Source organism: Culicoides brevitarsis, chromosome 1 (genome assembly GCF_036172545.1).
Source record: "Culicoides brevitarsis isolate CSIRO-B50_1 chromosome 1, AGI_CSIRO_Cbre_v1, whole genome shotgun sequence".
Taxonomy (NCBI): Eukaryota; Metazoa; Arthropoda; class Insecta; order Diptera; family Ceratopogonidae; genus Culicoides; species Culicoides brevitarsis.
The window spans coordinates 43,408,571-43,435,214 of NC_087085.1; the positions used below are offsets into that span (position 1 = coordinate 43,408,571).

Consider the following 26,644-nt stretch of genomic DNA (forward strand, 5'->3'; position numbering starts at 1 on the left):
AAAATGACAAAACTTGAAACTTTTATTAAAAATCAATGAACTAAAATAAATTTCAAACTTTAAGAAATAATTTTAAGACCTCATGAAATAAATTTAAGACCCCTAAAATTAATTTTAAGTCTCCTTAATAAATTTTTATCTTTAAAAATGAATTTTAGACCCCAAAACGTAAAATTAATCTCTTTTCTCACTCTCAACTGATCACACTGACGGCATGGAAAACAGATAACAAACATTTTTTTTCATTATTATATATATTTAGTAGTAGTTCAGTAGTCGACGCTCGTTCGATGTCGTCGTGTGCGATCAGAGGAGATGGGTTTTTGCTGAAATGTGTGTGCGTTTGCATTTTGCATAAATATTAATGTTTTTACATGGGAAATTTACAGCGATATGGGTGCTAAAAATAACACACAAGCACAAACATAAAACAAAAGCATGATAAATGCACACGAGTTATAGACATTCGCGAGCTGAGTTGCATGAACAGACAAAATGAAATGCAAACAAACATTTACTTACTCGCATAATTAAATTGATTATAAACATTTTACGTCGCTTCACTCACATTTCGCGCGCCCTGGATCGTTAGAGGATTTTAGAATTCATAAAATTAGAAATATTTATGTATTCATAATGCGAGCAAACTCCCGTCGTTGGAATGTTGATGATGATGAACATTTTGATCTGATCATAATTTTCACTCTGCCACGATTCTAACGGAAAGTCAATGAATGCAGAACGAAATTTTTCGAATGGTTTTTTGGATTTGAGCGATTTACGGATGCACGTGATTATGACACAAATGGGAGAAAAGTTGTCGAGAAGAGATCGTAAATTCTGCATTTTGTGCTGATTGAAATGCTTTTTAGTGCAATTGAGGCGCAGTTAGAGATGTAATTGATCGTTTTTAGTCTGGATAGTTGATTTTTTTGATAAAATAGACATTTTTACTTCGAGTTCAAATGAAATTTGATATTTTTTCTTTAATCAAGTCGATGTGAAGTCATTAAAAGTTTTCTGTTTGAGATAAAAAAAATAAATTTAAAAAAATATATTTCGTTTAAATTAAAATAAAAAAATATTTAAAAACATAATAATTATAACAAAGCTGAATTTTTTAATTTTTCTATGAATTAAATTAAAATATATTTTAAAATAATTTTAATAAAATTATTTTTATTTTTTTAATTTAAAAAATTTTTAAAAAAAATAAATATATTATTTCTTAAATTTAATTCAAATAATTTAATTTTTTTATTTTTTAAATTAACTTTAATATTTTGAATTAATTTTTTAAATAATTATTTATTATTAATTACTGAAATAATTAATTAAATAATATTTTAAATTTATTTTTAATTTAATTATTTTTTATTTTTAAAAAAATGTATAAAAATTTCTAACAATTTGTTAAAATCAAAATTTTTTAATCAAAAATTTTTATCAAATTAACGCTAAGTTTATTTAAACGAAATCGACCTAAAACTTTTAGTGTCTTTCACATATTAAATTAAAAGGTAACGAACCCACAAAACATAAAAAAAAAGTTTTTTTAAAAAGCAAACTGCGTGTCGTTGTTTACTGTTTTAGTTTACAAAACCCCTTTTACTCCTTGCCACTCGACATCACGACAAAAAGTCCTTGAAACCAAAAAAAAGAGGCAAAAAAAACGGTAACACTTTTCCTCTTTCACCACTTTTTCGTCGCGCGCGCCTCAGGAGAAAAAACATTTTTCGGTAAATTGTTTGTTCAATAAATTAAATGATATGTAGAGACGATGTCGCAACGAAAACGACGCCGACGACGAAGTAACACAAAAACTTGAGTATATGTTGAATTTCTGGGTGACACATAACGTTACAAACATGCTAATCATCATCATCAGCATGACACAAGCAAATTCAAGTCTTTTTTCATACGAAGAACTTGTAGCGTCTTTTCTCCTTCAGAGAATTCATCGAACGGTTTTTGGGACATTTTCGGGAAATTTTTAGTGAAAAATTCCGCCATAAATGACTTTTTCGTCGATGAATTTTAATGAATTTGCGCCAACTCATTCAATTAATTAGATTAATAAAATTTACAAAATTGTTCGTGTTCGTGTCAGGTATGCGAGTTTGCGAGCGAAATTCCTGCATATCATAGTGATGACAAAAAAAAACGCGGCAGAAAAGGAAAATAATTAGTAGATGAGTTGCCCGAAATGCTAAAAGTGCTAATTTTGTGAGGCGAACAAAGTGAGAGGAGAGTTACATAAATTAGTCAATTTTTGACAAAAATGTGCTGATGATGATGATTAGCATGTTTGTAACAAAAGTGTCACGATTCAAAGATAATTTTTGTGTTATTCGTCGGCTTGGAGTTGGAAGTCGTTTTTTTTGCGACATTTTTTTACATATCATTTAATTTATTGAACAAACAATTTACCGAAAAATGTTTTTTCTCCTGAGGCGCGCGCGACGAAAAAGTGGTGAAAGAGGAAAAGTGTTACCGTTTTTTTGCCTCTTTTTTTTTTTGGTTTCAAGGACTTTTTGTCGTGATGTCGAGTAGCAAGGAGTAAAAGGGGTTTTGTAAACTAAAACAGTAAACAACGACACGCAGTTTGCTTTTTAAAAAAACTTTTTTTTTATGTTTTGTGGGTTCGTTACCTTTTAATTTAATATGTGAAAGACACTAAAAGTTTTAGGTCGATTTCGTGACTGGGTCCTTAACTTGAGCGTTAATTTGATAGAAAATTTTTGATGGCTGGGTTTTGATTGAAAAGACACAAATTGACGAAAAATTTTAATGAGACATAAAAAATTGAAGAAAAAAAATTATTCAATTTAAAAAAATTATTTCATAAATTTTCAAATTTTAATATTTTTTTATTTTTATTAATTTTTTTTTATTAAAATAAAAATCATTTTACCTAATTGAAAAAATTGAGAGAAATTAGGTATTTTTGTAAAAATAAAAAAAAATAAAATTTTAAATTTTTATATTATTTTATGAATAAAATAAAATTTTCATTAAAAATTCAACAAAAATCGATTTTTCCATTAAAAAAAGACAATTTTTACATAAAATGAAACATTTATCCGCTTCACAGAATAACAAAAGTCAAATGAACTCAACTTTGTAGCAAATGAAGCGAATATCTGTTAATCGCATATGACCGCGTTAAGCTCCCTTTCTCGTTATAATTGCATTAACGCGTGTGTGCTTAATTAATGCAAGCACCAATTTAAACTTAATTAAAGTGCGACCTTCAACCTCGTGTGCAATTGCATGTTTTGTGTCCAATTCTCGAGAAAACTAAAACGATAAATTACTCGATAAATATTGTAAAATGTTGTCGTCGTCGTGTTTTGTAAACAACTCCATTTACGGGAAAATTATTATAATAACGTTTCTCGGTCGATGGCAGTAATGCAGATAGTTATTACAACCAATTATTTCGTAATATCTACGAACCGACGACGACAACGACAACGACGATATCCTATTACAAGAACGAGCTTAAGCACTTGTGGCCCGCATTGTTGTGATATTGTGTAAACGTCAATTATCCACTTGTCGAGCAAAACACAAAAGAGATAACTGTTGCTTGCCGGGCGAGGCGAGGCGATCCTTTATCACGAGTGCGGCATTTAATGGAAATTACGTTTTTCGGGTTGTCGCTTATTTACATGCTTTCGTACCTTTGCGATATGATGAGTGTGTGTGCTGGCCGAACGATGGATGGGCCTAATCCAATTTGCTCAATTGGTGTCTATCAAAAAAACTCGATAAGATGATTATTGGTACTTAAATTGTGGTTTGTCTGTTACTCGTATGGCTTCGTTTAAAGCAGTTACGAAGAATTTTGTGAAAAAAAATCCATTTAAAAGTCTGTCTGTTGGATATTTTTAAGAATTTTTGAATGAGGAGTACAAAAATGTGAAATTTGCGATAATTTTTGTATTAAAATTGAATGAAAAAGAAAAATAATTTTGAAAATTTTTGGAAAAATATTTAAAAAAAAAGTCTTTAAAAATTATTTTTTTATCAAAAAAACTTAAGTCAAACATCTTTTTGTTAAAAAATTTGAGAATCTTTAGAATGAGGAGTAAGAAAATGTAAAAATTTGTTTAAAATAAAACTCAAACTCAAAAAAATAACTTTCAAAATATGCAAAAATCTAAAAAGAATGTTTGAAATACTTTTCTGTTAATTTTTTTTTTGAAAATTTTTTTATAAAGAAAATAAAAATATCAAAAAAATTGAGGAGTATTAAATTGAGAAATGTCAAGATGTTTGATAAAATTTTAGAAATTTTCTAATTAAAATTAACAAAAATTTAAAGAAAAATTAATATAAAAATTAAAATTGTAAAAAAAAATAAAAAATTTCAACAATAAATTCAAAAGACGCTTTTATCGATAATTTTCCCGCCAAAATTTCAATGATATAATTTTTTATGAGTAAAATGGAAATGTAGGCATTATGGTTGTGATTAGTTACCAATTAGCATTTCACTTGATTTGTGTGTTCAATTCCGGCAAAGTGTTTGCTTAAATTGGATTAAAAATTTTCTTTTTCTTCCTCTATGACCTGATAATTACTTTAAAAAAATAAAATATTAAGGCTTGCTCTATTTTTGTAAATTAAAAATTTTTATTTAGATTTTAAATAATTTTTTTTAAATTAAAAAAAAATATTTATTTTAATGAAGAAAATATTTTTAAAAGAATTAAATTTTGAATTTTTTATTAAATTTTAAATAAATTTTGAAAAAAAAAATATTAAATTTTATTAAATATTAATTATTCATATTAAATTTTGTTTTATTAAAGTTTTTATTTTATTAATTTTTATATTTTTTTCTATATTTTTTCTTAATTTCTCTAAATAAAATATTTTTATAATTTTTTTTTTATTTTTAAAAACAATTAATTTATTTAATAAATTTAATTTTTATTTTTAGTAAAATAATTTTTGATTTAGTAAAAAAATTTTTGATAAAAAATTTTTATCGAAGAAAAACCATAAATTGTTCATTCCAATAATTTTTCTTCAACAAAACTAATCAAACCATAACTCGAGCATTTTAAATTTCAAACAATTGGAAACCATAATTTGTAATTGACCGCATGACGAAGCCATATAAACATCGCTGCACAGTAAAAAAAAATAATCATTAAAAATGAACTAAACTGGGGATTTATTCATTTTTGCTCTGTGTGTGGCTCAACCTCATATCAGCTCATAATTTTTAACATTACTTTTAATTACACACTTTTTCTTCTTCTCCATGGCGCTTCCATCTCCATGAAAAATTGTTCGCCAAAAAAAAGCGATTCTTTTGTGGTGCAATGCACAAGCCCATAAAACTTAAACACCTCTCGTCATACAGCCGACTCACATACGTGCGAAACAATTATTAATCACGAGAGAATCATATTGTGGTCGTTTCGCTATTACAACGCACACCGAACGGAGCCAAGTATAAAGCCCACGATGATGATGATGATAATAATGATAGTCGTAATAATGATAATAATAAAAGTTGGGGAGTAAAAATAAAAAGTAATATAACGAGTACGACGAGTAGAGCAAAAGGAGGAAAAATAATATTGTGTAATAATGATACCGAAAAATGTAAGTTAACATTTTTACGACGAGTTGGAATAATAATAAAAAAGTAGATATAAATTACAGTTTTTTTTTTGTTTCGTTGTTCGTTCATTGTTTGGTTTCTGGATAACTTGTCTTAGACTTAATAAAAATAAGGAGGTTAACACGTTAATGGTTGTTGTAGGTTTTTCTTTTATTACCGAAAGTTCGAGAATAAAATACCTGGCGTTCGCATTTCTTGATTAGTTTCTATTTTTGTTACAGAAAAAAGTTTTTGATTTAATGAAGCTTTATGAGTTGAAATTTTACTAAAAATTCTTTATTCAAGAAAAATTTAAAATTTTATTTAAAATTTAAATAATTAATTTTTTTTTTATTTTTCATAAGAATTTGACATTCAGGGTTGCCAATTTTTTTAAAAATTAAAAATTCGTAAGGCTGCTTTAAATAAACTTAATAAAAAAAATTTAAAAAATTAATTAATTTAGGAAAAAATGAGATTTTTGGCAACCCTGAAATCCAAAAATATCTTCAAATTTAAAATTTTGATATACAGGGTTGCCAAATTTCTCTTCAATTTTTAAAATTATTTGAGTTCAAAAATTTTTTTAATTAAAATAAAATTTAAAATTTTATAAATCTTGCCAAAAATTTCTTCAAATTTACAAAATTTTCAAATTATAAAATTTTTAACATTTTAATCAAAAAAAAAAAATTAAATTGAAAAGAACAATTTGAAATTTTATTTAAAAAAAATTAATCTATTCAATTTTTCATAAGAATTTGACATGCAGTGTTGCCAAATTTGAATAAGAACTTTTATTTTGGCAAAAAATATTATAAAAATTCAAAAATTTAATATTTAGGTATAAAGTAATTTTTTAACTAACTTTATAAAAATTCTTAAAAAATTAATTAATTTAATTTCTTTTATTGTTGGCAACCCAATAATGAAGCTTTAAATTAGAAAATTTTATTTACAGGGTTGCCAATTTTTTTATTTCAAATTTTGAAATAATTGAAATTTTATAAATTATTTTTGTTTTTAAATTAATAAAAAATATCAAATAAAAAATAATAAATTAAAAAGCTACAAGAATTTGAAAATTAAAAAAATTACAAGGTTGCCAAAATTCAGAATTTTAATAATTTTTTTATAAATATTTTAAAATTTGATTAAATTAAATATTAATATCAAGAAAAAATCTTGAAAAAAATTAACAAAATTATTTCATGAAAATTTTCATATTTCTGATCAAAGAAAAAAAAGAAAAAATTAAAAATTCAATTTATTTCCTTTTCCATAAGAACTCATATTATTGACATTTCTCACAATACACACAAAAAAAAGTTAATTTGAAATAAAATGAATAAATGTCGAGGAGTTGTGAAAAGGTGAAAAGTTTTCCTTTTTGCATTGCGAAGGAACACGTCATGTCGACAAACAATGAACAACAGAAGAACAGTTGTACTGCACTCTGCCAAAGCAGGCGAAGGAAATGAAAATTATCATAATAAAAGTACAAAAATGAATTATTATTAAAATTTAACTAAAAACTACGCGAGAGTCGAGTCTCTCGGTGCGGCGCGCGCTGCAGTAAATGAGAAATACACAAGAAGGCGGAAAAATAAATAAATTTTGTTTTAAATAAAAGTTTATTTCAGTAGTTTTGCACTTTTTTTCCTCTACTATTATTATTATTCCCATTGTGTTTTAGACTTCTGTAGTCGTTCGAAGAACAAAAACGCCGAACAAATTTCACACAATTTTGCTTTTCTTTCCTTTTAAAGAGAGAAAATCGTCATGCCAGAAGTTCATATGAAAAACTTGAATAGACTGAACTTTCTGCGAAATAATAATAAAATAAAATAAAAAAAGAGAAACTCTCTAATTTAAATAGTAATAATAATAATAAAATAAAAAAAGTAATCAAAAACTTTTACAAGAAGCAACAATTGTTAGTTTTTTTCCTCGCTCTCTCTCGTATTTATTATTTATTTATATCCACGACGTGCCATATTCGAGTAAATTGTTTAGACTCGCGTTGCTGTTAGACACGCAACTATCATATTATCATTAATTTCGTCAAGGATGATCATGGCAAGTAGTAACAGAAAGGATAAAAGACGGAATGAAAGAAAATTAAGGCGGTTCAATTTTTTCTCTCTTTTTAAATTTTGATGAATAAATCGATTTTTTGCTGTCTGATTTTTTTTTTCTGAAGATTGTTCGAGTAACGAAAAAAAATTCATAGATAAAAATAAAATTTTTATGACAAAATCGATATAGAAATATGGAAATATGTAGGAATCGGCATAAAATACGAATAATAAAAAAAGGATAACAATGCAACATGTTATACTTTTTTATCTGTTTCGTATTACCTTGATACTTTTTACCTAAAAGGCGTTTTGTGATGAATTTTTGTTTCGAGTGGGAAGCTCTTTTGTTGATTTGTTTTCTGAGAAATTTTATGGCGGGCTTTTTTTTTTGATGATGATTTTTTTTGTTAAAGGTTCAATTTTTGATATCATTACAATTTAAGGAAATTTTTCGGTTCAAATTATACATTTTTGCGAAATTTTTCAATTTATTTATAAATTTTTTGACAGCTGTCAAAAATTAACTTTTTATTATAATTTAATTTAAAATTATTTTTTAAAAAATTTATTGAAAAATTAAAGCTTATGTAAACTTGAAAGTTTAAAAAAAATCATAAAATCACTTAAAAATTGATATTTTAGTGAAAATTTTGACAGCTGTCATTTTCTGTCAAAAATATTTAATTTTTATTTTATTTTAATTTAATTTCTTTAAGATTAAATGAAAAATTTTGGTTAAATTTTAATCAAAAGATTCATAAAATTAGTCAAAAATTGATTTCGTACTGAAAATTTTGACAGCTGTCAATTTTTGAACTGACAAAATTATTTTTTTTATAATTTCATTCTAATTTAATATTTTTCAGATTTAACTAAAAATTTATCTAAATATTACTAAAAAAAAATTATAAAAACTCATAGAATTACTTAAATATTGACATTTTTGTAAAAATTTTGACAGCTGTCATTTATTGAACTGTCAAAATTTTAAATAATAGCACTAAAATTTAGAATAAAAAAAATAAAAATTTAATTTTTGTACGTAACTTATCTTATGTTAAATTCTCATTATGTGTTATTTAAGAATTACAAAAAAATTGACAGCTCTAAAAATGACAGATGTCAAAATTTTTACTAAATTGGTTATTTTTGATTTATTTTTAATTAAATATTTTTAAAATGATTAAAATTAATCTTAAAAAATTATTTTATATTAAAAAAAAATTTGTTAAGAAATTTTTTTGACTTTTAAAATTTTTTTACCTGTCAAAAAATTTAAGAAATTTTTTTATAATTTTTTTCCTATATAAAAAGCGCTTAAGACAATTTAAAAAAAAAGTTTTAAATAAATAAATATTTCTCGTTATGATGATTATTATTATCTTTACGTTTACCTTCATCATTTATGATTCTCTATATACGTGTCTATAACATACACGTGACATACTTTTTTTTCCTAACATCCATCTGTCGTTATTCGCAGTAACTGCCATTCAATGCAGTAAATTTTCCTGTCCTTGTTTCAACTTTTTACGAATATCATTTTCACCTACAAACGATGACAATGTACGTCGAGTACAAGGGCTTAGCTAACATAGCAAGGAAATAAAAGGGAAAAGACACACAAAGAATAAGATATGAATGAGTTGTAAATCCATGTGGCAAAGAGCTCTCTCTCGTTCTCTCGAATGTTGTCTTGTTGTAAAATTTATATTGTTAAAGAAACATATTTCAAATTTAATGCCTCTGAACGTACACATTATCCAGATGTGGCTTTCGACGATAAGGCAAGGCAAGAGGTGAGAGGCGGAGAAATTTGCACGACTCCGATAAGGAATAAAATAATTTGTCAAGTGTTGTTAAGTTGAGATAATGATCGGGAGTTATTGCCAAGCGGCACAATTGACTGACCATTTTATGAATGAAAATTGTTTTCTCTCGGATTTTATGGAGAAAATAAATATTTTTGTTTATTTCTGAGTTTATTGAATGAGGATTTTCGGGGAAAACAAGATTTGTTGTTTTTTAGTTGAGTAAATCCAAGTTTTATTGGTTTATATGCTTGGAAAAATTTTATGAAAAAATTCTTTTTTCAAAAAAAAAAAATATTTTTAAATAATTTTATAAAAATAATAAATTTTTTATTAATTTTATTTTATTTTATTTTTACATATTTTTTTTTAATTTTTAAAATTAATTTTAAATAAATTTAAACTTTTGAAAAATAAAAAATAATGATAAATATTTTTTTTTTAAATATTTGCTCAAATATTTTATTTAAAAAAATTATATTTTTTATTAAATAAAATTATTTATTAAAAATAAAATAAAATTATTTAACTTAATTATTTTTTTAAACAAATATTTTTTTTAATTTTTTACTCAAATTAACTAAATAGTTTTTTTTTTATTTAATTAAATAAAATTTAGAATAGTATTTTAAAGATTTTAAAAAATTAATTATTTTTTTAAACAATTAAATTTTATTAAAATTATTTTTTTTTAATAATATTTTTATTTATTTAATAAATTTATTAAATTTAAAAAAAAAATAAAAATAAAACTTCAAATATATTTTTTATTTTTCTCAAATATTTAATTATTTTTTTTTAATTTAATTAAATAATATTCAAATTAATTTATAATTAAAGATTTAAAAAAATTTTTTTTTATTATTTTTTTTACAATTTAATTTATTTTTTTTTAATATTTAATTAAATTTAATAAAATATTTTTAATAATCAGCAAAATATTTTTAAATTAAAAATTTTTAATGAAAATATTTACATAAAAATTTAAATTAATTTTCATAGAAAAACCACTCAATTAAGTTTCATTAAAAACAATTTTCGGGCTTTACAACTTCCGCCTAAACACAAAATTCTTCTCCTAAAATTTACATTTCCAGCATAATTAAGAGAAAACTAAAGAGTGGTAAGCTTATGAAATATTTGTTGTTTCTCGGCAAATAATTTTGGCTCTTTCACCTCTTGTCTCGCGAACACTTGTCTCATTTTCGTATCTTTTGTTTCAACTACTTATAAGCCGCGACATCACCGCATCGCTGTGTTTTACATTTCAACTTGATCCCCCTCTCATTTGCGTTTATTATAAGATGAAGTACCGAACACCTGTCTCCTTTTTCAAATGGAGCGTTCGCTTTATTTTGTAATTAAATACAAAACAGAAAAATTCCCGGAATGACGGCTTGCTTGCTCACTAATTGATTTCGCCGCAATAATGGCGAATTCGAGTAAATTAAATAATATTTTCTCAGAAATTTAAGCCTTTCAGAAAAATCGATGAAATAGAGATATTTTCCGTTAATTTACATGTTCCATCGTCGTTTTTGTGCGCGGAACAATTTTACCCGAAAATACAATTATTTTTCATCCATAATTAATTTGTATCGAAAATTGCGCAACGCAAAACCTCCGTAAACAACGATGAAAAAATCATTCGCGGTAATAATAATTGTACTTACTCGTTGAGCAACACGAGCTTGGATTATTATTTATTGTTGTTAAACACATTGAGCAGCCACATGGGAGTGAGAGAGAATGGGTGCATCATCATCATTGTTTTATGATGAGTTTTAAAGTTTGTTTCGAACGAGAGTGTAATGCGAGAAATGAAGTGTTAATTAATTTATGAAAGCGAAGGTTAAACTTTGCTTGAATTTCATCCTATTTTGATGCGAAAAATATTTTTTTGTTGATTTTTTTTTAAATTGTGATTTTTTTTCATAATAAATAATTTTTGTTTTTTTTTTATTTCACACAATAATTTTATGATTTTTTTTAATATTAAAATATATTTAAAAATTATTTAATTAAAAAATAAATAAATATTTAATTAAAATATATAATTTAAATTTTTTTATAATATTTTAATATTTTCAAAAAAAAAAATTCACTTTAAAATTTTTTTTTTTAGTTCAATTGTTTAATTTACAAAAATAATTTTTTAAAACTTAAAAATATTTTTTATTGTCTAAAAATTTAATTATTTTTATTGAATTCAAAATATTTTTAATATTAAAAAATAATTTAATTAAATTAAAAATTATTTTGAAAAAATAAAAACTTTAAAATTATTTCAATTTTTAAATTCAATTATTTAATTTAAAAATTCCAAAAATAAATTTAATTTTGAAATTTTTATTAAAATAAATTAATAAAATAAAAAAAAATATGATAATTTTTAATAAATAACTAATTAAAAATTAATTATTTTTTTTAAAGTCAAAATAATAAAAAAGGTAATTAAAAATTTTTTATTTTTCAAAATAATTTTTAATTTAATTTAATTTTTTTAAATTAAAAATATTTTTAATTGAATAAAAATAATTAAATTTTTGAACAATAACAAATATTTTAATAAAATTCATTGTCTAAAAAATTAATTATTTTTATTCAATTAAAAATATTTTTAATTAAAAAAATGAAAAAATTAAATTAAAAATCATTTTGAAAAAAAAAATTAAAAAAAAAATTAAAATTATTTTTATTATGATTTAAAAAAAAATAAATAATTTTTAATTAAATTATTTAAAAACTTATTTTAATTAAAATTTCAAATTAAAAATAATTTTTAAAGCTTAATTATTCACTTTTTATTTCTTTTTTGTTAATTTTCAACTCTTAACCTAAATAATTCGAGGTAAAGAAAAAAATCGAGATAAAACGTCAAATATCATCATTATTGCAGTCATGCAATTCCGAAACACAAAAGACAATTTAAACAATTTTAAATTGAATTGTATAAAAAATTTCCGCTTTTCTACTCTATTATCCACTCTTCATAGAAATATCATGCTCCAACGGTCTTGGAATTTATTTTTTTGCAAATCCATAAACCAACAACAAGTTTTTTTATCATTATCGTGACGATAAAAGAAATGCGAGACCGAAAGCGTAAAAAATTAAATAATTATTTTATCCTTCTCGCAGTTAGCAAAACGTTTCATGATCCTCCGACTCTTCTTTTTATTTCTTTTTTTTCTTGTCTCAAGTGCTTTATTTTTTTATAAATTCTCATTTTTTTTTGCTGCGTACGAACGACATTCATTCATTGTTTTATCAGTCCATTTTAATTTGTAAAATCTAATTAGTTTTAATGGAAAAGTTTTTTTTGTGTTCGAAACGCTTTTCAGTTTCAGAGAAAAAAAAGGATTATCGAATAAGCAAACAATAATAATATTTAACGAGCCATGCATCCGTTTCATGTTTTTGTAGAGCGTTCCAATGACGAGATACGCAACGGGAGGGGAGACGCCTTGTAATTCATAAATTGTCAAAAAAAAAATTTTTTTTTTCGATCAATTAAGGCGTGAATTGTTGTAACAATAACATTAAATATTCAGTGGGACATGTTGTTGATGGGCTTGTCTGTCCTCTGTTGTTTCCCCTTTTTGTCTCTTTTTTTTTTGTTTTTCATTTTGGCTCAGAGTGAAATGAATTAATAATCAACTAAGAGATTTGATTAATTGTTGATGTAAATTATTTGAGCGCATTTTTTGTTAGTCCCAATGCACATTTTGAAATATTTTAAAAAATTTTATGAATTGTGCATTGGGCAAAAATTTATATTTTGAGGTTTTGTATTTTTTTTAAATAAAATCTTCTTAAGAAGTCAAAAAAGTTCTTATGAATATCTTCAAAGTTAAAAATTTTAAAAATGTAAACTGGGTTCAAAAAAAATTCTGAAAATTTGCTAAAAATTTTAAAATTTGTCTTTGGGCTCTTTTTTAAGATACTTTTTAATTTAAAATAATTTTATAAAAATTTTTTAAAGTAAAATAAATTTTTTGACACTTTTAATAAAACTCTTGAAATGCAAACTTGGATGAAAACTTGTTTAAAATTTTGAATTACGCATTGGGCTTTTTAAAGAAAACTTTGAATTAAAATAAATTTGCCAAAATATTCATAAACTTAGTTTTAATTTTTAAAAAAATTATAAATAAATTCTTGAAATACAATCTGGGTATAAAAAATTTCTTAAATATATGCATTGGGAAAAAATCAATTTTGGCGCCAAAAATTAAATTTTAAATTTGCCTTGGGCTACTTATAGAAACTTTTTAATTAAAAAAAATTGCTACAAAAGTGTTCGAGTTAAACTTAATTTTTTTAAATTTTTGATGAAACTCTTAAAATGCAAACTGGGTTCAAAAAAAAATTTCTGAAAATTTCTTGGGCTTCATTTTGAGATACTTTTAAATTTAAAATAATTTGTTAAAAAATTTTTAAAGTAAAATTTAAAATAATTTGTTAAAAAATTTTTAAAGTAAAATTTATTTTTTTGAAATTTTTAGTAATACTCTTGAAATGCAAACTGGGCATTAAAAATTTAAAAAAAAAATATGCGTTGAGTAAAAATGCAATTTTGGCGCCAAAAATTCAAATTTTCTTTAAAAAATGTCGTTTAAAAAAACGTTCAGAAACCCATTTAGTAAATTTGTATTTTTTGACATGCTTTCCAATTCCCCGTAACAAAAAGTTGATTCTTCTGTTGCTTTGACAAAACTACATGAATAAAATATGCAGGAAGCGTCAATGATTTACTCCTTTGACAAGGGTTCGCTCGTTGTTCAATTCTCACCTTTTTACCGTTTGCTTGTTGAACACGACTAGTTAACATACCGAACTCAAAGGGGGTATGAGAGGCGATTCCCCAACGTTGCTAATGAAACAAAAAACCCTCTTCACACACACACGCAGAGCCTTATTATTATTATTATTATTACGTATCATGATTTGATTTTAACCCATTTTTCATTAATCATGTAGGAAATGTGTGCCTTGTTCGTTCCTCGTGCGCCAAATGAAGGGAGAATGTAATAAATCTTTTAAAAAAATGTTACACCCTTCAGTCATTCGGGCTCCGTAGATTGACGTCGAACGAGAAGCATAAGAAGATGATCTATTTTCGGATTTCTTTTCTTTTCTCCAGCCAAGTTGAAGGAATTGTTATTTCAAAATATTTACAAGCAAACACTTTTTTTCACACAAAAACACACATTGTAACTCAAATCATGCGAGACGAGTAAGTGAGTGTTTTTACATAATATTTTCCTTCGTACGAAGGCTCTTCTGTATGGGTATGGTAAGTAAGGATTACTTTTCCACACAAACACACACTTCAATCATGATGGTTTCCGGACAATTCTTGAATATTGATGGCTCGGTTACAAAATCCTTCATTGTTGTTATGAAAATGAAATGTAAACAAAGGAAGATTCAAGAATTTTTGTTCGAGGAAATTCTCTTGTCTTTAATCGGATGGAAAAGTATTTTTAGAAATATTTACTTCGTTTTTCATTTTAAAAGATTTTTTTTAGCTTTGTAGATTTTAAAATATTCTTCATAAACAAAAAAAATATATATTTTTTTATTTAGACTTTTATTTTTTTCGTTTTGTTCAGAATTAAAAATTGGATGAAAAATGTCAAAAAATTTAATTTAAAATTTTTTTGAAATTTTAGAATAGAAAATTTGACAAAAAATGTAAAAAAAATTAAGAATTTTAAAAATTTCTTAAATTTTTTTTTATTTTAAATTTTAAAAAATTTGATGAAAAATATTAAAAAAAAATCAAGTTTAAAAATTTTTTGAAAAAATTTCAAAATTTTAGAATTCTAAATTGGATAAAAACTGTAAAAAAATTTTTTTTTCAATTTTTTGAAAATTTCAAATCAAGAATTGGATGAAAAATTAAAAAAAAAAATATTTTAAAAAATTAATAAATTTATTTATTTAATTTTAATTTTTTTTTAAATTATAGAGTCAAAAATTGGATTGTAAATGTCAAAAAAATAATTTTTAAGAAATTTTAGATTTTTTTTAAATTAAGGCTCGAATAAAGAATGAAAAATGTAAAAGATTTTACCTTAAAAATTTTTTATATTTTTTTTTATTTTAGAATCGAAAATTAAATGAAAAATATCAAAAAATTACTTCAATTACTATCAAATAATTTTTAGAAAATTTTTTAAAAGTTAAGAATCATAAACTGGATAAAATTTGTAAGAATTGTTTTAATGATAAAAATTAATTGTTTTTTTTTAATTTTTTTTTTTTTAATTTCTTCCGAAAATTGATAAAATAATTATTTTTCAAACTAATATCCACAAAAAAAAACTTTGCTTGCTTTTTATCTTTTCTCTTTTTAATTATCGTAATTGTTCTCATATTTCGGAACAATGTCGATAAAATTGCGGTTCATCTCTATTTACATTGCATCCATTCACTCGTCAATTTTTTTTTAATTGAACAAAATCCACATGAAAATAGTCCAAAAGAGATAAAACCAAAAAATAAAAAAAAAAATTTTGTGCAAACTCACCTTGAATCGTCTGTGATGCTGATGTAATTCCATTTAAATTGTTCAACGTAAACATATATGCGAAAATCATGAGCAACGTAAATGTCGGTATATCCATGTTTATCAGAGTAGTTGCCATAATTCTGCAGCTTGAAGCATTAGAGAACTTTTTTTTCTATTTTTTTTTATTTTTGGCAAATATTTACAGAATTTTTTTTTTTTGCTTATTGTTTAGTAAACAAATTTCACTGAATTCAAAAAAAAATCTTTTTATTCACTCCCGTACATGAGGAAAAATGATATGAGCATTTCCTTTCATGAAATTGTGATTTACAAACCTTTCAAGTATTTTTCTTTTGTTTTTTTTTTGCTGTCGTCGAGCTTGAATGCTGAACGAAAGTAAACAAAATCAAGGAAAGGTGTTCCACTTTTTTGATACTTTTTCTCTTTTTTTTTGCAGGAGACTGTTGTCTGTGAGTCTTTTGTTCACACGAAGAATTTTTTCTTGTTTTTTTTCGCTTCGTGTGTTATTTTCGGTGCAGAAAGCAACCGAGAGAGTGTTAAATCAGGCGAAATTCTTTGTTCACTTCTTTTTATTTTTCCTTCAGAAGCTTTAAATTTGATTAAATTTTTTTTTTCAAGAAAAATCTGGCGATGACGCAAAAAAGTTACAATTGAGCAAAATCAATATCGACAATTCAATTCGCTGTCTTGCAGTATTTTTTTCTTTTCTTCTTGTTTGATTACGACGACGACGACTTGGGTTTAATGAACCTCAAGGTTGGAAGTTTTTTTTTTTAATTTTTTACTCTTTTTACAGAAATCGAGGGAAAAATGTCATTTTTTATTATTAAACCACGAACATCATGAAGTCGTCCCATATTTAATTAAACATATTTTTCATTTTTCCTCTCCTTTTTCGCTTCCATTGATGATAAACGGATGAAGGGACGTCACTCTGGATAAATCTCACTCTCAATCAAATAAAAAAAAATATTTTTTTTTTCATATGATGATGAAATTGCGGCGGAGTAATTTTTCATACGACACGAGGATATGTTTGGTTTTCTACCACATTTGATGATATGTTGTTGCTGCTGCGTGATACAAGACAAAAAATGACGTAATTATTTCCACATTCTCCGAGCCTTGAATGTCCTTCAGCATTTATTTCTGTAACGAAAAAAATGTGGGAAAAAAATTTAAAATATTTTATTAAATTATATGATCGGGAGATCATCGTTGCCCATGAGCCATAAAGCAAAAAAAAAACGAGTAGATGAGAGTCAATAAATCTATTAAATGAGATTTTAATGATGGAATATTTTGTGTGTGATATGAGGAGTACATGGGAGGAATGCTGACCAATGATGACCAAGTTGTGATAAAATATTACAAAGTTTTATTGGATTTTTTTTGCATTTTTTTTTGTCAAGAGATATTTTGTGGTTTAACGGATTATTGCTTTTTATTTATATTTTAAATGATAGCTTTTATTAAAGTTAAATCAAGTTTTGGATTTAAAATTTTATTTTTTAAAAATTTTTCATAAATTTATTTTTTTATTTTTAATAAAATAGAATAAATTAGATTATTGCTCATTTTTGTACATTTTTTGTACTCCTCATGTCTTTAAATTAATTTTTCAATTAAAAATATTAATTTAAAGTTTTTTGATTATTAAATTTTTCAAAAATTTATGGTTTTTATAAATATTTACTTTAGAATCCAAAAAATTTTCCTTTTTGATTTATTTTTATAATTTAGTATACAAAATTTTTACATAAGATTTTTACGTTTTTGTACTCCTCATATTACACCCCGGTACAGCGAAAATTCAAACCAGCGGGACATTGCTGAAGTTAAATTTTTCTAATAGAATGAGAAAACCTGCTTAAAATGGTTTTTAGATGGCTAAAGTCTGGCGCGTGGTTCCTGAGATATTGAGGTTTGAAGTTTCTATGGATTTGTATGAATTTCAGTGCTCGTCAGCTTCGAGCTACGAAAAACACGCGACGGAAAACTTAGAATAAAAAGGTTTTCGAGTAAGCTACACTGACAAACGATACCTTTTTGGAAAGGTAAGAGAAATAGCAATCTGATAAAAATATTATTAGGCTTAATTTTTAGGCTCTAATTAGGCTTTTGGAGGCTTTTAGTATACATTTTTTAAAATTCTTTCGATTTTTTGTTGTTTTTTTAAATTTATGTAAAAAATATGTTTGTTTTTAATTTAAAACTATTAAAATTTTGTTAATATAACTTGTCCATGATGATTAATGTTACAAATTGTCCAAAAACATGTAAATTAAATCATCAAATAAGGTACATGAGTCATTCATAGGTCACTCAGGCTCTAAGTATGCAACATTTTTTTCAAAAAATTATTAAATTTAAAAGATGATGCTTAAAAATTAGCATTCATATCAGGAAACGTTTTTAAAACTGTTAATAAAATAAAAATTAGACCAAAATATTAAAAAAAATTAAAAAAATCGAAAGAATTTTCCGAAATTTTATGGAAAAGCCTCCAAGAGCCTAAAAAGATGCTAAAAATTGAGCCTAAAAATATTTTTATCAGATTGCTAATTCTCTTACCTTTCCAAAAAGGTATCGTTTGTCAGTGTAGCTTAATTGACAACCTTTTTATTCTAAGTTTTCCGTCGTGTGTTTTCCGTAGCTCGAAGCTGACGAGCACTGAAATTCATACAAATCCATAGAAACTTCAAACCTCAATATCTCAGGAACCACGCGCCAGACTTTAGCCATCTAAAAACCATTTTAAGCAGGTTTTCTCATTCTATTAGAAAAATTTAACTTCAGCAATGTCCCGCTGGTTTGAATTTTCAGTGTACCGGGGTGTTATGAAGTCATATATCAATTAAAAGATTATTTTGCAATTTTTTTTAAATTCTAAATATTTTTTTTAATTCAAATTATTTCTTATTACTAAATAAAATAGAAAAAGGAAAATTTTTCACATTTTAATTTTTCCTCATGCAATTTTTTTTTTAAAAAAAAATTTTTTGAAACATTTTCTATTTCATTTCATCAAATCTAAATTTTCATAATTAAATTATGATAAGATATTACATTTTGTTACTCCTCATATTAAAAAATTAATTATTTTTTTAAATAAAAATTACTTTTGTTTTAAAATTTAATTTAAATCGAATTTAAATATTTTTTAAAGTCTTTGGTATTATTTAAAATATTTTTTTAGTTAATATTTAATTTTTATAATATTTTACTCATTTTCATACTCCTCATCTCATTAAAATTTAAAAAATATTAAAATATTTTTAAACTTAATTTTAATATTTTTTTTTAACAAAAAATTTCATGAATAAATAAATTTATTAAAAAAAAAATTCTCACAAGTTTTAAATTAATGAACAGAAAACTTATTTTTTGACTTTTAAGATAAAAATAAACTTAAAAGAAAATCGCTTTAAAAGAAAAATTTTCAAATAAATCGACTTTAGATCAAAATGTCATTCAACTTGAACACTCTGAACTCATCTCCGTTTCCATATCGTCTAAATTGTGAACAAATTTTGTTGCAAATATCATCTCTCTCACACACACACGTCTTTCGGCTTTCCTGTTATTGCAATTTTTTTCTTATTTATTTATTATTACACAACACATACTTAAAGACATTTGTGTCGTCGTTCGTCGGCGCTGGCATGTTCACAAGACGAAAGATAATATCCGTCCCCAATTTTCTTCTTTTTTTTCGCAAGGCTCCCTTCGCTCACACACACACGAGACACGACTAATATCATTTATTATTGATGATGGTAAACGAGAAAAAAGGAACGTGTGACAGAATTTTCTCCTTCTTACGGGACTTGCGGGTAATTTGTTGCTCGGTATCGGTTCTGTTGTCACAAACTTGCTCTTCTTACAGAAAAAAACGAAAAAAAAATGACAAATATTATTAAATAATGCTGCAAATATTATTTCCCTCGGTGTGTCGTCGTCTGTTTGTGCGATAACAATAATAATATTTGTCTGGGTCGCTTTCGAAAGGCAGGCACTAAAATCAACAAATAATGTTATCACAATATCGCTCGAGCGAAGGTAATAATTGGCTATATGATAGAATGTCGTCGAAGGAAATTTCGGCAAATCGACCAAATACGGAAGAAATGTCTCGGTAATAAAACGATTATCTGCTTTTTGTCGGAACTGATGACATTTCTTATGTTCTCGTGTGTGTTGTCTGCTGATAAAGATCGTGTGTCGGAATTTGAATAAGAACTGAGTCATTCACAAAAGGAGACAATTGAGAAGGTTTTGTGTTCGTAATAATAATAAAAATATTTTTTCTCTGTGTGAAAAGAGCTGAAATGTTATTATTGGCACTTTACAAAAGGGAAATTTATTTACATAAAGACGGAGAAGAAGAAGAAGAAGTATTAACGAGAACGATTATTATGATGATGACGAACGTCGTCGCTCCGAAAGACTGAAGAAGAGGACTAAAGGGAAAAAGTAAATTATTTAATTTGTATCAAGAGATGGAAATAGTAACTAATTAAAAAGTGTTTAAAAGTTTAAATGAGCTTTCGCGCTTTAAAAGAGGTTAAATTGGTCAAAAATGAGTTAATTTTACGCAAAATTTTGCGAAAAGTTAAACTAACGAAAATTTTGCAAATTAAAAGATTATTTGATGATGTGAACTGAAATTGACGCTTTTAAACCAAAATTTATTTTTATTTTTTTTTTAAAAATTTTAATTTAACTTATTATATTTTGTGGTCAAAAATTAAATTATTTATTTATTGTATTATTTAATTATTAATTTGTTTAAAATTATTTATTTAAAAATTAAATTACTATTTTAAAAAAATTGTTCAATTTTAATTTTATAAATTGAGGAGTATAAAAATGTAATTTTTTAAAAGTAAATTGATAAATTTGAAAAATGAAAAAAAAATATCATAAAAATTATTTTAATAGAATTTTTGATAAAATATTAAAATTTAAACATTAAAAATATGAAATTTCATTTTAAAAAAAATTTAATATAATTTAAAATTAAATAAAAAAAAATTAGAACAAAAATTTTTTGCCAAAAACATTTTTTTTTGCATATGAGGAGTACAAAAATGTATTGTAAGAATATTAAAATATTTTTTTTGAAATAAAATGAAAAAAATTTATTTTAAATCAAAGGAAATATTTACAAAAATTAAGAAAATGTTGAAAAATAATTAAAACTTTCTAATTGGTAAACATTTTTCAATTTTAAATTAATTTTAAAGACGTGAGGAGTACAAAAATGTGAAAAAAAAATACTTTTTGAGTTTTTTTTAATTTTAATTTATTTTCGGTAAAAAAAAAATTTAATGGTCCTTAACGTTTTACTTTTTCAATTTGCTTACATCAAAAACCTTCAAACATTCATTTCAAGTACCTCTAAATTACCTTCTTTGACTTCATTTCCGTACATTTTTTCACACATTCTTCACTCTTTTTTTTTCTTCAAAAAGAGACCGACTGAATATTAAGTTCGTCAAAAGTTAAAAGGATTAATAAACTTTACTTTTTTCCTGCTTTGCTTTGCCGTTAAAGAAAAACTTACATTGAAAAAAAAAAAGAAATCTACTTGACAAAAGTTTTCGCTCTTTTACTTATCAAAAGCATAATATTACTCATTTTCTTCTTGAAGCTCAGCAAGGTACTTTACTCTCGAAACGTCGTTGTAAGTCTCTTAATTTAAGTAGAGAGATAGTTTCAATTTTTATATGGACAAAGTTCAGCACTTCACTCATAAACATGTAAGAAATAAATCTAGGTTATGAATATAAGCCAGATGTGAATTTTTTCTTCTCGACTTTTTTTTCTTGTATCAAGAAATAATAGAATATAAAAGTTTAAGTAACATTTCTTTCTTTAGTTTCGTTTTGCAAGTTGTATCATATTTTTGCCTCATTCTTTTGCCATTTTTGCAAAGATCTGGTAAAACGGATCAAAAAAATATCCGAAGAAGACGGAGAAGTGCGAAGTGAGTTTAAAAAGTTTTTCACATATTTTCCATATACGTTCATTCACTCCGAGAAAAAAAAAGGAAAATAAGAAAATTTTCTGTGTTTAAATATTATTTTGCACTTGGAGGAAAATCATTTCATGAGCAGAAATGTATGTTTTCTTTTGTCATATCGTCGTTGCACTTCTTATGCTGAGATGCATGGCGGAGTGAAAGAGAATTATTTCAACTGAATGAGGTCTCAAAAATTTCAAAAGAGCATTAAATAATTTTTTTGAGGTCTCAAATGAATTTCTTGAGGTCTTAAATTTTTGAAGAATGACCCTGAGATAAGTTTTGGGGTCTCAAATTACAAAAGCAGATCTTTAATGAATTTCTTGGAGTCTTAAAAATTTCAAAAATGACCTTGAAAAAATTTTAGGGGTCTTAAACATTTAAACAATGACATTGAAAGAGTTATTTGGGGTCTTTAATTTTTTAAAGACGTAAAAATAACTATTTTGAAGGTTCAAAGATTACAAAAAGGTCTTAAGATAAAAAGAGAACTTTACATCTTGGGGTCTCAAATTTCAAAAGAAGATTTTGAATAAAATTTTTGAGGTCCCAAAATGTTAAATAATGAATTTGAAAGAATTTTTTAGGGTCTTAAATTTTTAAAAGACGTTAAAAAAATATTTTGAAGTTTAAAATATCAAAAAAAAATCTTAAGGTTCAAAAAAACTTTAAATCTTGGGGTCTTAAATAAGTAAAAAAAAAAGCATGTTGAATGTACTTCATAAGGTCTGAAAACTCTAAAGACCCGTAAAATAAATCTATTGAAGTAAAATAATTTTAAAAGTATGTATCTTGAATATATTTTTTTGATGTCCTAAGAGTTCAAATAAAAATTTGAAGATATTTTTTTGGGGTCCCAAAATAAAAAAAAAAGTTCAAAAAAATCTCTTGGTTTTAAAAAGGTCTTAAAATCAAAAAATCCGATAAATAAATATGTTTAAAGTTTAAAATTCAAAATTTCTCCCTTCTTTAAGCAAAATTTAATTCCCAAATTAATATCTAAGGGTCTTAAACTCATTTCTCTTTCAATCCATGGAGCACATTCCAACTTAAATGCACTTTAAAATATCTTCTTTCGAGCACTTCTCCTTCAAGACGAGAGAAGAAAAGAAAGGAAAAAAAGTTTGAATGTTTTTGAAAGTTTTAGGCATCATAAGAGTATATTTTTGCTATTATTATGATGAACCTTTTGTTATAATAGTTTCGGAGTTGTTTCAATATGTGTGCTTCGAACTTTCCACAGAGACAGGTTGGAGTGAGTTTTAGTAGTTTTTAATGTTCAAATTGTTTCCTTTCTCTCCATCTCAGTCTCTTCAACTGACATACTTGGAATTTTTCTGAAAGCTGTTGTCCTGGAAAAGTATTTTGTGTTAAAAATTTTTTCTCCAAAACTTTGTCTTTGCCTTCTCATGTCATAATTATTTTCAATTTCCTCCAAAAAAAAAAAAATGACAAATTTTTCTCCATAAATAGCCATCGCGTCGCCGATAAAAAAATAAAAATAAATAAAAAATTACGAAAGTGTATCAGTTGTTGTTATGAACTTAACTCAATTTCCCCCGGTTGATTGGTCGACGGTCTCCTTTTATTGGCTTATAATGTTATTATTATTGTTACCAAGCTGGCAATGTCATTTTTTATATTTTTTTCGTTGTTCGTTGGATGATGTTATTTTGCTCGCGTACAGGAGATATACGAGGCACGAACACGACGTTGAACAACTCACTGAAAAATTATTATTTTTTTTTCGAACAACGTTTGGCAAACAAACAATTTTTCAAAACCCAGTCATTCATTGCTGAGTCAGTCACACACACACGGAAGTTTATGTTTTTCCTGATATTTTTTATTATTTACAACTTTTTTTCTATTGGAATTCAGTGCAGGCAGTTATGATCATGTCAGTAGAAACTATTAAAGGATTTCAAGGCATGAAGTAAAATTTTTGTTAAATTAAAATAAAATTTAATTAATTAAAATTAAAATAAAAATTTAAAATTATAAAAAAATCTTTTTATCGAAATAATCGTCAGTTTTATATTATTTTAATTTTTTTAAGTTTATAAAATATTGAATTATTTTTTAATTCATTAAAATTATAATATTTAAAGAAAAATTATTTTTTTCAAATTTTATTTAATTCAATTATTTATAAAATTTTTAAAAAAATAAATAATTTTTTATTTCATTATTTTTTTAATTTAGAGAACTCACATTTTGAATTTTTAAATTTATTTTAATTTAATTTTTTTTTAAATTTAATTTAATTTTAATTATTAAATTTTTTTTAATAAAAATTAAAAAAATATGAAAAAAAAAATTTTTTCTTACTTTTTTTTTAAATTAATGAGATTTAAAAAAAATTAAAAATTATTTGTAATTTTATTTTTAAAAAATAATTATTATTATTTATTTTTGAAAAAATTAAAATAAATTAAATAAATTAAATAAATAAAATAAATTAAATCAAAATTAAAATAAATAAAATTAATTATTAAAAGAAAAATTATTTATTTTTATAAATATAAATATAAATAATTTTTTTTATTTTTTTTTCTAATTTAGAAATTTTAATTTAATTTAATTTTAATCATTAAAAAAATAATTCATATAAATTTAAAAAAAATAAATAAAAATATTTTTTATAAATCTCATTAATTAAAAAAAAATAATATAAAAAGTTTTTTTTCGAAATTTTTAAATTTTATTAAAAATTCTTTTGAAATCAAGTCACATCCCTGTCTCTCCCATTTATTTGAACATTCCGCCGTATTTGTATCCTCAACAGCTCACACAGCGCGCGCCATAAAATAAAGAAGAATATGTTTGTTTAACTCATTTTGTACACAATTTTATAGAATTTTGCGGAAGATATACGAGAGAGCTGCATTCGATGTTGTTGTCATCCAAGTAAATTGTTCCGTGTGCGAGTCTTATTTATTTTTTGTCGTGCTTGCAAAGACGAACAAAAGGAGGTAAAAAGTGATAAATGGCGAAAGAATAGCTCTCTTGCACAGGAAGAAAATGATTTAAATTTGAAAAAAAGACGGCAGGCAAGCAAAGCAGAGTTTATAACAATAAACGATGACACAACACTCCGCTCCATAAATAATCGATTAAATTAAATTTTCCGTTTAATTTACCCTGAAAATGCATCTTTTGCCAATAAATCCGATATCCGATCGAATGCCGCACAAACAATTTTCGAGACGACATAATTTACGCTCGGGCAACAAAAGAAATATTTTTTGGATGACTACGGAGGTCTTTAAATCTTTTTTAATATACTTTCCGATATCTTTATCATTCATCTTATTTTCCTGACACCATGTCGTTCTTGTGCTCCTTTATTTAATGACGAAAAACGTTTCCTCTTGTTCTCGATAAATTTATTTCCACGAAGAAAATGGAAAAAAATGAAAAATAAGACGACACTTTATTGAAAAAAAGGAGAAAAAATCAAGAACATTTTTTTATGTGTGCAACGACAACTCGAGAAATATGAAGAGACAGAGACAATTGTTGTTCTATTGTGCATGCGACATCAATATCGACACCGTTTAAATTTTAGAAGGAACGAGCAACAAGAAATTTTTGTTATGGGACTTAGTCGCTTTTTATATAATTTTTTTATTTTTTATCAATATTTTTATTTTTTAATTTTAAAATTAATTTAATATTAATTATTTAAATTTGATTAAATTTTAAATTTAAAAATTTATTTTTTAATTATTTTAGTTGTTGAATTTTAAAAATAATTTTATTTTAATGTTGGAACAATTTTTAAAATAAAAATTAAAAATTAAAATTAATAAAATAAAAATTTTAAATTAATTTTAAAAATAATTTTTATTAATTTTAATAAAAATTTATTAATAAATTAATTATTATTATTTTTTTTTATTTAAATAATTATTATTTTTTTTTTTTTTTTTGAAGAAGAAATTTTGATTTTTTTTTATTTTGTTAGTTTGAATTTTTTATCTTAAATTAATTCAAAATTTAATATTTTTTGGATAATTTTAATTTTTTATAGAAATTTTAAAATTTTTTTTGTTTTTTTAAAAATTTAATTAAAAAAAATTTTTTTTTTATTTTTTTGGATTTTTTTAAATTAATTTCCAATAAAAATAAAATTTAATTTTTTTAATTTTTTTTAAAATCTTTTGCCTTAAATTTAATAAAATTTAATATTTTAATTTAATTTCATTTAAAATTTATTAAAATTTATTTATTTAAATTTTTTTTTAAATATTTTTTTTTACTTTTTTGTTCAAAAATTATTTTAAACTTTAATAATTCTTAATTTCGATTTTTTTATTTTTTTTTCAATCCATGTTTTTTTTTTTTTTTTTTTTTTTTTTTTTTTTAAAAAAAGTTCTTTGTCACTCGATCCAAAACATATTGGAGACATTCCTCCCTCGTGACTTAGTAAATATGTTAGAAAACCGTCGTTGTATTGAGTTCAAGTTTAAAATTTATGATGTGAAATTTATTACTTTTATTACTCCTGCTTCTATAGTGCTTTTAGTGAACTATTTTCTCGATTTTTTTTCTCTC

The 26,644-nt window shown here is 23.9% G+C and overlaps 1 protein-coding gene across 1 annotated transcript in view; it reads right to left on the reverse strand.

Moving 5' to 3' along the window:
• LOC134837895 (lachesin-like) overlaps positions 1 to 26,644 on the reverse strand; it is a 79,929-nt gene that overhangs the window by 38,501 nt on the left and 14,784 nt on the right. Inside the window, exon 2 of the mRNA XM_063853288.1 lies at positions 16,054 to 17,205. Within this exon, the coding sequence (XP_063709358.1) occupies positions 16,054 to 16,171 (118 nt within the window). The 5' untranslated portion in view covers positions 16,172 to 17,205. The remainder of the gene's footprint in view (positions 1 to 16,053; positions 17,206 to 26,644) is intronic.